The sequence below is a fragment of the Macadamia integrifolia genome, chromosome 5 (assembly GCF_013358625.1).
Source record: "Macadamia integrifolia cultivar HAES 741 chromosome 5, SCU_Mint_v3, whole genome shotgun sequence".
In the NCBI taxonomy this organism is placed as follows: Eukaryota; Viridiplantae; Streptophyta; class Magnoliopsida; order Proteales; family Proteaceae; genus Macadamia; species Macadamia integrifolia.
In genome coordinates, this window is record NC_056561.1 from 40,402,614 (window position 1) to 40,415,241 (window position 12,628).

Here is a 12,628-nt window from a genome sequence, read left to right on the forward strand (position 1 = left end):
ATTAAAAAATTGAACATAATATAACATATACGACAATGATATGATATGTGTTTAATAATGGTTGCTCTGGAAAAAAAAAAAAAAAAAAATATATATATATATATATATATTTGTCATGAAACATATATATGTACTTAGGATATATTATAAAACAAAAAAGAACTTAAGAGACTTTCTTTATAATTGCTTGAAATAAATATTAGGTAAATAAGCATATAAAAACTAAGAAGGATTCTTACATCCCTCTCTAGGTTTGGATTTTCGATCAAAAAGGGGTTTTGGGTTTTGATTATTTATTTACTTATTTTTAAAATAAAAAAAATATATTGTTAAGATGTAATATATGAAAATACGTGTTTAATTTGGCATCCCTAAATGCGTGTTTTTCCTTATATGATGTTTTATACCTAAAAAGAGGGATTCGATAATTAAACGTTCGGATACAACAAAAATACGCATATTAAACTCGTATTTACTAACTTTGGTAAAAAATGTAGCTTCAGCATATCGTGCTTTACATGTGGAATGATAACTTGGAGAAGACAACAAATGGATTCTAAGTGATACCATGTTACATCAAATGACCAAGTATTGGTCATGAGCTTGAGTCAAGAAACAACCTCTCCATGAAATGGAGGTAAAAACTATTTACATTATGACATTTTCCCTGACTCACAATGGCAGGAGCCTTGTGCATTAGATATGCTTTCTACCATGTTAGATTTCTATCTCAAAATATAATTCTATTAATTCAAGGTACCATTTAATATAGGATCAGAATGGGGATTCCGGGATTCCACTCACAGTTGATGTGGGATGGAATCCAAGAATGTTGACCATTTTCTTAGAAGCTTTGGTTGGTTTCTGTAAGTCTTCCAAGTTCCAACACCTCTTACTTGGAATTTTAATGGCCTTCTTTATGTGGTTGGAAATTGTGCATGGCTAGATAAATTCAAGGATTTTTACTGATTTCCACAAATATCAAAATGATACTAGAATGAACATTTGGAATTCCTCATCATTTTGGAGTCATTTAGGAACAAGGAATTACTACAGGTACTATTAGGTGGTCTCTTGAATCATTTCCATGGCCATAACCATCTAGTTTTCAACTCACTTCTTGCTTGAGATTTCTGGTCATCATGTGCTATCAATATTGGTTTCTTTGTTTGAAAATAAGCTCCGTTGTGAGATGAGATTGATAGAATTAGATGGATGAGTGTCAACCAATCTTGATCCAGATCCGCATATATGACCAAGACAATACCCTTTCCCTATCCTAGGGTTTTAAAAAAGCGGAATCAAATTGGGCGAATTGGCCGAATCAATTTTGATTTAAGCCCCTTCAAACGAACGGTTATTCTCTGTAATGAATGCGGGGATGCGGTGAGCATCGGATGGCCGAGAGGATTCATGCACATGTCCCGAGGTTGTCTCCGCCATCTGAATTGGCCGGATCAATTTCGATTTAAGCCCCTCCAAATTGGGCTCTCCATACAGTTTTTCTAGGGTCTCGCCCGATCATGTCGAATTCCGACAGCTTCTAGAACACATTCGGAGCCAATACCAGCTTTTAAAGCCTGCCCTATCTTTGTTTTTGGTAGTATACTTTAAAGTTTGAATACATGAGATAGAATGAACATGGAAACAAGTTAAAAGATGATATGTATTGGGAAAACTATCTTAAAAAAATTTGGAATTGCATATATTTTTTTTCTTGCTTTACTAGACTGAACATTATATATTCATGTCCACTACAGCTCTTCTAGTCTTCTTTCAGTTGGTTCTATCTCTAGAAGCAATCCCCTTTTGAATTCCACGTAAGGGTAGGCAATAGGATGGTCTTCACCTTTGGTCTTCCATCTGAAACCAAAACCATAAATCAATCACACATTGGGTTAGATTTTTTTTTCCCATCAAACTTAGTTTCAATACTTATTCTCTTTAAAATATAAATATATATATTGAAAACTCAAGCTCCATTTGGTTGCAAGTAAAGAGAAGTGAAAAAAATGAAATCATCTTTGAAAGAGAAAATACCTGTAATTGAGCACAAGATGGTGAAGAAACAATGCAACTTCTAATTTACCAAGCTCGGCCCCAGGACAGAGACGAACTCCCCCGCCGAATGGTAGCACATTTTTGTCTGTCCCTTGACCCTGTTGAGTGTCAAATTAAGCATATGACAACATTAATAATCTGGACATAGACATTGTCTACTTACTAGTTTTCTCCCTCCCATGAGATCATGGTTTCAAAAATTGAAATCAAATTGAACAAATCGATCGTGATCGATCTCAATTCTTGCCGTTACTAAGGTTTTTGGGATAAGATTGCTGAATTTATGATCAGAGGGGTAAATTCTAGGGTTTTTGGGACCGAATCTAATGGTAAAGACCAATTCGACTCCGAATTATGAGTTTAAAGAGAGAGAGAGAGAGAGAGAGAGAGAGAGAGAGAGAGAGAGAGAGAGTGTCTTGTTGAAAAGCAATATGAAAGGTTAGAAAACATCTCTTATTTTAAATCAAGATTTTTATCTAAAAATATATGGTATGTTGATCATTGATGCACCATATCGTACCATTCTTTTCTTAGTCAACCATCTCTATCTAAAATATTTGAAAAATGATATAGTCCATATATAGATGGGCTTGACTTTTTCTTTTATTTCACTCAATCGTGCCATCTAAAATATTAAAAAATGTAATAGTGAATCATGATGGCATGAAGTTCCATGAACTGATCCCAATGAAATAACTCCTCTTCCAATAAATGGATCGCAGCTCAAACTATCAATTATTCTATATCAATCATATGGGGATTGATACCACAAGGTTTCATAAGGGAATTAATGTGAATTGATTTATGAAGATTTTCGTGTTATAACGGGTTGATAATCTCAAAACCCAAAAATAATATATAATAAAAAATGAGAGAGAAGTACATACAGTCCATCTCCAAGGATTGAACTCAAGGGCATCTTCATGAAGGGATGGATTTAGATGTACTGCGGTGAAGACCGGAAGAACCTTCCACCCTGAAGGAATGAAATATTCTGCATGCAAGAAACACAACCAATCAACCTTTTTTTTTTTTATATATATTTTTGAAAAATAAAGACAAGTAATTAGATCACATCTTCAACCGTGACTAGAGAAATCTCTTCGCTACTAGTAATGTGACCATGTGATTGGATTCTTTAGTTATCATTAAACTCTCAATTTTATTATACACGGTTGAAAGGACGGATGCACTAAGATGTGGAAGATTCTCTCTTTTCACCATAGGTGCAGAGATTTTTTTTTTTTTCTTGAAAATTAAAGAGGGCATTTCAATGTTCAACAAGAGCAACGACACTTATATAAGTTAAATGATTTCATGTTGGAAATTAACCTTTAAAGTTGACATCCTTGAGTGCTTTCCTGTGGACAAATTTGACTATGTTTCCACACCTCAGAGCTTCGTTTATCACCTGGACAAGGGTTTCCATGAACCAAAATCATTCTTTGTTAGTTCCATTATAAAGACCCTACAAAAGCCATGAAACTAGTGATATTGAAGCATTAATTACTGTTATAATGTTACTACTTTACTACATTTTGTGTGAACTTCATTTTCTTGTAATCTTCCCAGCTCAAGGCCTCCCCCTTCTGCTTCTCTTTCCTTATTCCATGGTGTTCCTCCTGTATATATATTCTACATTTTAGTATCTATTTTTGAGAGAGAGAGAGAGAGAGAGAGAGAGAGAGGGAGGTGTACCTTTAATTGTTTAAGAGCTTCTTTTGAGTGTGCAAGGAAGTATACAGTCAAGGCCAGGAGTGTGGAGGTAGTTTCATAGCCTGCAAGCAGAAGGTCTAATACAATATTCACTTTCCCTTTATCAGTCAAATCTCTACTTGATAAAAGCACATCCAAAAAGTCTCCTTTTGCAAGCCCCACATCCCACTTTCTGCGTTCTTCCATAATGGCTCTTACAGTGGAAGAAATCCTTCCTCTAGCCTGCACATTCCAAATTAATACCCATTCCATTAACAGAAAGAGGCTTCTATTCATCACTTCTTAGTTTTGAATCAGTGGTCCTTAATTACCTTCACAGCCTTGGCATATGAGGTTCCTGGTACATGTAATGGGAGAGACACCAACCCCTTCATGAAAGTAAGGAAGTCTTCTAATATCTTAGAGGTAAGTGGGTCTTCTGGTTCCAGGCTAAGTATTTGTTTCACCATAAGATTGAAAGTAAACTGCCATAGATGAGAAGAGTCGAAATAATATTTATAGGATCAATATGACGGATCAAAGAACACAAACAATACTACAATAATGGAGATTCGATTAGAATCAAAGATGATATAAGTTCTTGCCTTGTTGGCTTCTTTGCAGAACATGACTTCATTTCTCTCTTTCCATGACTCCATCATTGAGGTTGCTTGTTCATCTATGCCGTCGAGGTACTCCAGTTTTGATTTACAGATATTGGTAAAGCTAAGTGCGAAGCTCCTGAGCTTCTTATGAATGTCGCCGACGACAACAAGCAAACACTGCTCACCAAGTATTTCATGGATGGGCTTGGGGTAGCTGCTTTGGAATAGCTTCTCTTCATTCTGGAGGATGAACATGTTCAGCTCATGATCGCAGGAGACAATGGTCGGAGAGCCAAATAGATGGGACTTGAAAACTCTCCCATACCTGCAGAAATAATAATAGGAGATTGCCCATTTCAGTTAACCAAGAAATTGCAAAATTGGTCTAATCAAGAGAGAGAGAAAAAAAAAAAAAAAAAAATGGGAGATGTGAAGGAATTGACAGTATTACCTAGAGCAATGTTCTTGTAAGAAGCTCCCCAGAGTGTTGGACTTGTGTGGCTTGAGGAAGGCAAGGGTTTCTCCCAACAAAGGCCATCCCATGCTCCCATGAGGTAAGCTGTTGTTTTTAGTATCCCACTCATGTTTTACAAACAAGAAATAGAGGAAGACAAAGCTCAAAGCTAGTCCTAAAGAGAGGCCTAAGCAAAGTGAGGAGAGAAGTCCAACCATATTGCTTTTGAATTACTAGCTAATAGTGGGGGGCCTTATCTTGTTACCTATCTTTTCTTAAGCATATATGTATATATAAGGAAAAAATCCACACAATGCTTGAGTGCAGATTATTTTCCACGCCCTCTCACATAATGAGGCCTCGGAATTACACTGATACTCTCTCCTCAGACAAATTGTAGGTCCCTTATTGAACGAATCCATCTCCCACCCTTTCATTTGTGCAGATTTCCATCCAGCGTTGTGAGAAACTTCTTCCATTGTATATATAAGAAAAGGTTCTTTGAATCACCGGGTCAGGTTATGTTAGCACTTTTATGTCTCTCTCTCTTCTCCTCATATGACATGACACTGCTGCCTTCCAATGTACAATACCATTTTGCCACACCTTATTGGTGCACTCCTCTATATTGCTTGCTTAGAGAACCCTCTCCCTATATATGTATGGGATTGAGTTCAATGTCAAGCTATGTAGCCTATGCTAGCACTTCCCTGTATCTATCTCTCCTCCCACAATAAGCGATAAATATGTCATTTCATAAGAGAGAAGAGAGAGATAGACATAGAGAGGCACTAGCATATGCTACATAGGCTGACAACATTATTTTTCCCTATATATACATGGGCAGGAGATCACTGCCTCGTCAAGTAACCCCTTGAAGAGAGTGAGGGCGAACAAAAAACTCCGTAGGGGTATACACATGGTTGAGATTTTTTATTTCATAAGGGGTGAGGTGGTAATTTTGTATGCTCATGTGTCTAGACTCTGGCCACAAGAGCTATGAGAGTAGACAACAATATTTTTCCCTACATACACATGGGAAAAAGTTCTTTGAACCACCAGGCATGGCATGTTAACAAGGATCCTCTCTCTATCTTTTGTCTTACATTAAATGGCCTCATTGCCCTCCTCTATACAAAACCTAATTCATCCAATTGATACACTCCTCTGGGTCGCTTCCTACAGAAATATATGGAATGGTTGATGGGAGAGTCATTCAAAGCAACTTTTGCCTTTATACGAAACTCCATCTCATTGGTACACTCCTCTACACCGCTTTGTAGATATATATGAAACGGTAGGAGTGGGGATTTCAAAGCAACTTTTGTTCCTATTATTTATAAGGAAATGACTAATGAGTCGCCTCTTAATGTGTTTCGGCCCTCTAATATAAAATGCCTTTTTTAATACAAGCGTGCTGTTGGTTTCCTTTCTAGTTCCTCCAATCCCTGCGACTTTCCCATGCTTTTGTTTTTTAAACAGGAAATGATATCAGGAGATGGCAAATCTGATCGGTGATGTTCCCTACTACCTTAGATCTTATAAGGGCTTTTGATTCTATTGACTGTGTGGTAGGGGTTAGGGTTGCCCTTAAGTAGGGTAGTACTGGACTGTTTTATTTAACCTTTAATTGATTAGATGGGTATAGTCCTAAGGTCTTTTTAGCCTTATGGATTAATGAGGTTGCATTGCCTATGAAAATGGCCAAGGGCTCTTCACAAATCTTCTGTCATTATTACTCCTTCCCACTATATGTTGGAGCGAGGTCTAAAATGCTCTTTTCTAATTTTTTTGTACCCATTCAAGTGCGATAATGACCATCCTTCACCAATATCGTGGTACAGTTTTATCGATGAAGTTTCTCTTCACCATAGACGGGAGGATTCTATCAGTGGGATATCACAATTATACTTCTCTTATTATACAAAGTCCAAAATACCCTTGATATCATTCCAAGAATCCCATCAAATTATCAAAAGTAGTGGATAAAAGGGTAATTAATCAAACAATCACTTCAAATATTATCCTCATTAATTAGGGAGGCTATCTACTTCCATCATCTTTAAGCCACATGGATGATCGATATGGTCGATTTGACTATTGGATATTGGATGTCGCATACTTCGGCTATTGTCACATATTTCATGTGGGGTGTGCCCATGGCACCCATCAAATCGCTAAAGGCTTAATATGGATTTTCCAACCATTGAATAGAATTGGCTTCTCCCACACTAATCCATAGCTACACGGGAGAGAGTATCTCACTGTTTGTGTATGAGTCTATATACTCAAGAAAGACAGAGAGTGTCAGAAACTAATGGAGAAGAGAAAGTGTGTGAAGACGTCTATGATCGACAATGTGTACATCTTTTTCCATAACTAAAATTAGGTGCCAAATCCATTGAGAAAAGCTCAAGAGAGCTACATTCTACAATGAAACTGTAAATTACATTCCCTTTCCATGATCATACCAACCACCCAGAGGTGAAGGCATTTGAACTAAAAGTAAGTAAGCATTCAAGATTTAATTATATTTTTGTGCAAATTTAACTTAGATTATTAGATTTCGTTGGGATTTGGTTCATCTGCTTTGAAATATATATATATATATATATATATATATTAATTGACAAATAAACAATTTACATACTTACTCACTCTCTCTCTCTCTCTCTCTCTCTCTCTCTCTCTCTCTCTCTCTCTCTCTCATATGACATTGGCACTTCCATTGCACTGTGAGTCTTGTGTGTTAGTTCTTATTTCTCTTGTTACTATAGAAATGAAAACCTAAAATTATGCAGAAAGGAATGAAAATTACAAACAAACAATCACATAGTAATGCATCAAGAATTTATATGGTTTGGTAAGATTTTCTATATATACCCATGACGAAATTAGATCTATTTCAATATCAATGGTAAGTAGGATTATAGCGGCTTGTCCTTATACTTTTTCAATTAATCAAAGCCTCAAGGCTTTAGTTTTTTCAGACCCTATGAATCCTGAATGATCCCTCAGAATCAACCACACATCTATTCGGCAAAATACAAGACATCGTAACCTCCAATAGTTCCCTATTTTTCACTCTCTAGTATACCCACATTAAGGATTTAAAAAAAGGCTTAAAGGGTAAGCATGTACCATACTTTAAGGAAGGCAATGAATCAAATCAATGAAAAAATGAAAAAGAAAAGTGAATCAAATCAATTAGTGAAGTTAGATCATAAACTCCACTAAACACCAACAAGCCGACACAACTTCAGTCATACATTGGCTATACGCAAAATTTCTCCCCTAAGATGAGAAGTCAAAAGACTAAAAATAGGGGAACAGCTTATTTTAGACTTTAGAGCAGGCAACCACCTACCCTCATCCTATAACGCTAAACCTTTTTGACCAGGCCCCTAATTCCAATTAATGCCTTCCCAACTTACGTGCGTTCTTTGTATACAATAAGTACTGAAGACTTGAAAGACTTCCTAAAACCTTGCTGGTTTGCTCCCAAAAGGGGTGCTATGGAGGGGACATATGGCTATCAAGATCTCAAAGGTTTTCCACTGGGAGAAACAAAAGAAAAAGGGAGAATCATTTTTAGTTCTCTTTACGTGGGTTTTGATTGAGATGGTTCAAATGGAGTTCTCTTTATGTGGGTTTGATTGAGATGGGTTTCCAATGGTGAGCTAATAGAATGTTTCTTTGCTTCTTTCAAATCATCATAAGCTTTGATTACTCTTGTCTTATTGCTTTTCTTGTTTTACATTACCATCATCTCAGACACCCTTGCCTTGTCCCTTCAGTCCTTTTGTGAATCTAGAGAACCAACTGGTTCTAAGCATGTTGCACGGGTGGTGGTGGAACCTACTCTTTACAAACCCTTTTTAACAGTTTTCAGAATCGATTTTAGGTCTAAAACGTATTCTGAAACGAAAAAGATAGAGAAGTATTAGATTTCAGAATATGTTACAGACCCAGAATCTATTTTGACTATACATATATCAAACACAACCTCAATTTTCTTTGTTAGTATGAAAGAGGCAGTGATGTTATTGAGGACAGGTTCATGGATCTGATTCCTATTATGACTCAGTTGGGTTCGCATTTTGGCCAAAAAGGTGTTTCAGAGGGACCCATCAACATGGCTGGAGATGGAGAAAACTTCAGTTGCTATATGCAGTGCAGCAACTATTGAGCTGAAGCTAGTCACCTGCCATGACTTTCATGTAGGCCAAGATTCTAAATTGTGTTTCCCTATTGACATACACCTGTATTGGAATGGGTCCTGTTGTACATTTGTGATGGGAACCATGGCAAGTTATATTAGCATCCTCCATATATCCACATAACTCATTAAAATCCATTCATCAAAATACAAACTAAAAAGTACTCCTACTTAGAAGCCTATGCAGGGACTCCATGTCTGGAAACAAGGTCCTTCCGTTTGTGTGTGAATCAAAGATACAATAGTCAACAAATATGTGTGTACATGTACGTTGAGGTAGGATGTCATGTATCATGTCACTTGTGTATGTGGGCTGATTTCTAAGGGTCATTAAAAGGCTGTAGGTCTTTCTGTGTTTTTTAGGGCTATGGTATTCCGGTAATGTGTGCCTATGTAGGTTTTGTTATAAATTTGTAGTGATATATGTTCATTCTCTGTAATCTGAGAGAGGCTGAAGACGAGCGGTTGTAATCCTATTCTCCATTGATAGTGAAGCAGATCTCGTGTCCCCACGAACATAGGTAATATTGTTGAACCACGTAAGTCATTGCAATGTGTGATTGATTATTTGCTTGCGATTTCCATTCCTTTCTGTATCATTTTAGGTTTCATTTGAAGAAAACAACAACACCAAATTTGCATGGAAAATCCTTCAATGTGAAAGGAAAAACCAGAGAGTACAGTATTACATCGGTTTTTCTCCTCAAGTTTTTCGAGTCAAGAGTTTAAGAGGACAGCTGCTTGTGTTTTCTGATTGTTTCTCTTACACATTAGAAGATGCTTTTGAGACTTTTAAAGGTGGGAAACAGTAATCTTGTTGGTGCTCTTGTTTTCTGATTGTTTCTCCACTTATGCTGCAATGACTTATTTCATGGCTTGTATATATAGTAACCTGAAACAGCCTCTCATCTTTGAATTGTCTCTTCCAAATAGACAAATGGACCCCCGGTGTTTCATCCAAGTGTGGCTCGTATAATAAAGCCTATCATTGCTTTAAATTAGGTTTAGAATAATGACAAAGACTAGTTTCATAATTCTCTTTAGCCTTTCTTTCTTCCGCAAGTTACCTGAGCTCTTGAGGTCCTCCCAAGCCTTTCACTTATCATTGTTCAGTGCTTTACTTGTTACCTGAGAACAAGAAGAGGGTAATGATCCAATCCAATTTGCGTTCTTTCACAAACTAACAAATGAAGAGGGTGTCCCACTTCTTTACCAAAAAGAATGGGTTCCTCAACTAAGAGTTCATTCAGGCAGTAAAAATTGGGAATAAGGGAATAGAATTTTTTTTCTCTATGATCGGCTAAGAGAATTGAACCATTGCAGTGTCATCATTGCCTCTACCCTTTTATTGTACAAAGTCCGAAATGTCCTTATCACTATTTCTGCAGTCCCTCGAATAATCAGAACCTATGGATTAAGAGATCTCTCTTCACTGTGGGTGGAAAAAAAAACCTCGGTCCAAAAAAAAAAAGAGGTTCATTTTCGGGTACCTTCTTTATCTCAATCTTGATGTGGTTGATCACCCGTGTAGCCCGATTAAGTTTCATGTCCAATTGTTGCTCCTAAGGGAATTCTAATAGTGATCATAAACTTGTAAGGTCCATGATCTTAGAACTGAGCACCTAAATGAGAGTGGATTGGGTTTTCGTACGAGAACCATTCTTCATATGGTCCTAGTCTACACCCATGGAATCCACAACAAGGAAAAGCCTTGTTTGGATTCCATGTGCATGAATCAGATCGTATGAAAACCTGATTCACAATCCTAAGAGGTGTGTTGGTGTACGATGTTTTGTATTCCGTCACAGTTTAATCTAGAAAATACTGGTGCAGGCACCTCGACAGGCAGGACAGTAGTCCCTATATTTTGTACTTTCTGGATTAAGATTTTTTGTTATATATTTTGTAGCGAAAGTTCCTTTTTCTGTGATGTAAGCAATACTGAGAGGAGTGAGGGACGAGCACTGTAACTCTATTCTCCATTGATAGTGAAGTAGGATCTCATCTCACCAAGAACGTAGGCAATCTTATCGAACCTCGTTAAATCTGCGTGCATTGTTTGTTCTTGTTTTACCATTATTTTATGCATCGTTTTAGGATTGTGTTTCTACAAGGTGTGCCTTTCCTCCTCTTCCTCTCACTTCATTTAAAGATTTAGTAATATTAACTCGGTCCATGAAAAGAGATCTATTTCCGGGTAACCTTCTTATTCTCAATCCGATGTGGTTGATCACTCAGAAAGACTGGTTAATTAAGTGTCATGTCCAAGTGCTGCCCCCAAGGGTTCATGCAGTGGTTATAAACTCGTAAGGTCCATGACCTCAGAAGGAGAGACGTGCCTTCCCTCTCCTCTCACTTACAGATAAATATTTAATAATATTTTCTTATGATGACCTAATTGAGAGAGTAAGAGATTGGTTTAAAAGATAGATCAGTGTGATCTATAAGGTTTGTCATTGCAAGGCCTAGCCTAAAGTGTGTAACATGAAGTCTGGGAGGCTGCAAGTATTATGGATCCATTGACTCCCAATAGGGTTACCTTCCTAGGCCTCGTCGGTGTTGCTTGTATGTCATGTACTTTGAGATGGCCATTTCTTGTTCCAACGGTGAAGTAAGACAAAGCTCATGAGCTTACTATTTTAGGTCAAATAAAGTTGATAGGATCCCTTTTTTATGTCCCTCTATGTAGAGACATAGGGATGCAAAAAGGAAAGAGAGTAAGCCACCGGTGTAGGTACAAGATCCTATCATTATCATGTTGACAATTAGACAAACCAACCCGTAATCGTAAATACCTAATTGCAAGAGTGACACTCTTCCATCTAATCTATATCCCCTCAAGCTAGTGGAGCATACTTGCATGGAAGTCCTTGTTTTAATTTCCTTTTCCTTGGGGGGTGGGGAGAGAGAGAAGGGTAGTGGAGTGGGGTGTATGCCTGTGTGGTGTTTATTTATTACTCATTAGGGACTGGCTTTTTTGTTCAGTTTGAGAGTGATATGAGGCTAGAGTAAGACATAAAGAGAAGGAAATTGATTACTGATAAGACATGAGGATTAACTGGCTGGAAAACATAACGTTTGGACTGTAATCCCTTTTTCCCTTCTAGATCATCAGCACAAAGAAAGAAACATAACTAGATGTCGGAGGATGAGTCACCCAAAAGCTTCCTTTTAAAAAGGAACTTACTTATGCATGAAAGATCCTGAATATGCGAGGTCTAAAGAGGTGAAAACTCTCTTATCCCAAGAATGTCGAAAGGCTATTTGACACCTGAAAAGCTTCCTTTTAAATCAGTTAAAATGTAAAGATGCCGAGCGAGAGAGAGAGAGAGAGAGAGAGAGAGAGAGAGAAAGCCAAAAGAAATGAAGTTTGGCACATCTCATAGCACAACATACACTTGAGACGACATTCATGATATTATTGAGAGAGAGAGTTGCGGTGGAACATTGGTGGGGGACGTAAAAGCCTCTCACTTCTCTCAAGATACCACGAGTGCTACACAGGTTACAGAGACTTGAAACACTCCTCCATGTCTCTCAACTCTAATCAAACAACATTAGTCACTCTAATTTGACTCCAAATTCGTTAAGGGG

General features: G+C 37.3%; 1 protein-coding gene across 1 annotated transcript; it reads right to left on the reverse strand.

The window, feature by feature from the left end:
• Positions 1-1,693: 1,693 nt before the first annotated feature.
• On the reverse strand, positions 1,694-4,982 carry LOC122078302 (cytochrome P450 724B1). The gene is made up of 9 exons (XM_042644231.1): positions 4,813-4,982; positions 4,362-4,686; positions 4,089-4,241; positions 3,760-3,999; positions 3,597-3,683; positions 3,394-3,472; positions 2,949-3,055; positions 2,041-2,159; positions 1,694-1,863 (listed from the first exon to the last, which is right to left on the reverse strand). Exons 1-9 carry the CDS (start codon positions 4,902-4,904, stop codon positions 1,755-1,757), a joined length of 1,311 nt encoding a protein of 436 aa, XP_042500165.1. The 5' UTR covers positions 4,905-4,982; the 3' UTR covers positions 1,694-1,754.
• Between the last annotated feature and the right edge of the window lie 7,646 nt (positions 4,983-12,628).

What these genes read in the sequence shown, in the direction of transcription:
- LOC122078302 (XM_042644231.1), bottom strand. Translation starts at nt 4,904, where the DNA reads ATGGGATGGCCTTTGTTGGGAGAAACCCTTGCCTTCCTCAAGCCACAC. An exon ending in TCTGCAAAGAAGCCAACAAG is followed by an intron (nt 4,242 to 4,361) that starts GCAAGAACTTAT and finishes CATCTATGGCAG; the next exon opens with TTTACTTTCAATCTTATGGT. An exon ending in AAGCTCTTAAACAATTAAAG is followed by an intron (nt 3,684 to 3,759) that starts GTACACCTCCCT and finishes ATATATATACAG; the next exon opens with GAGGAACACCATGGAATAAG.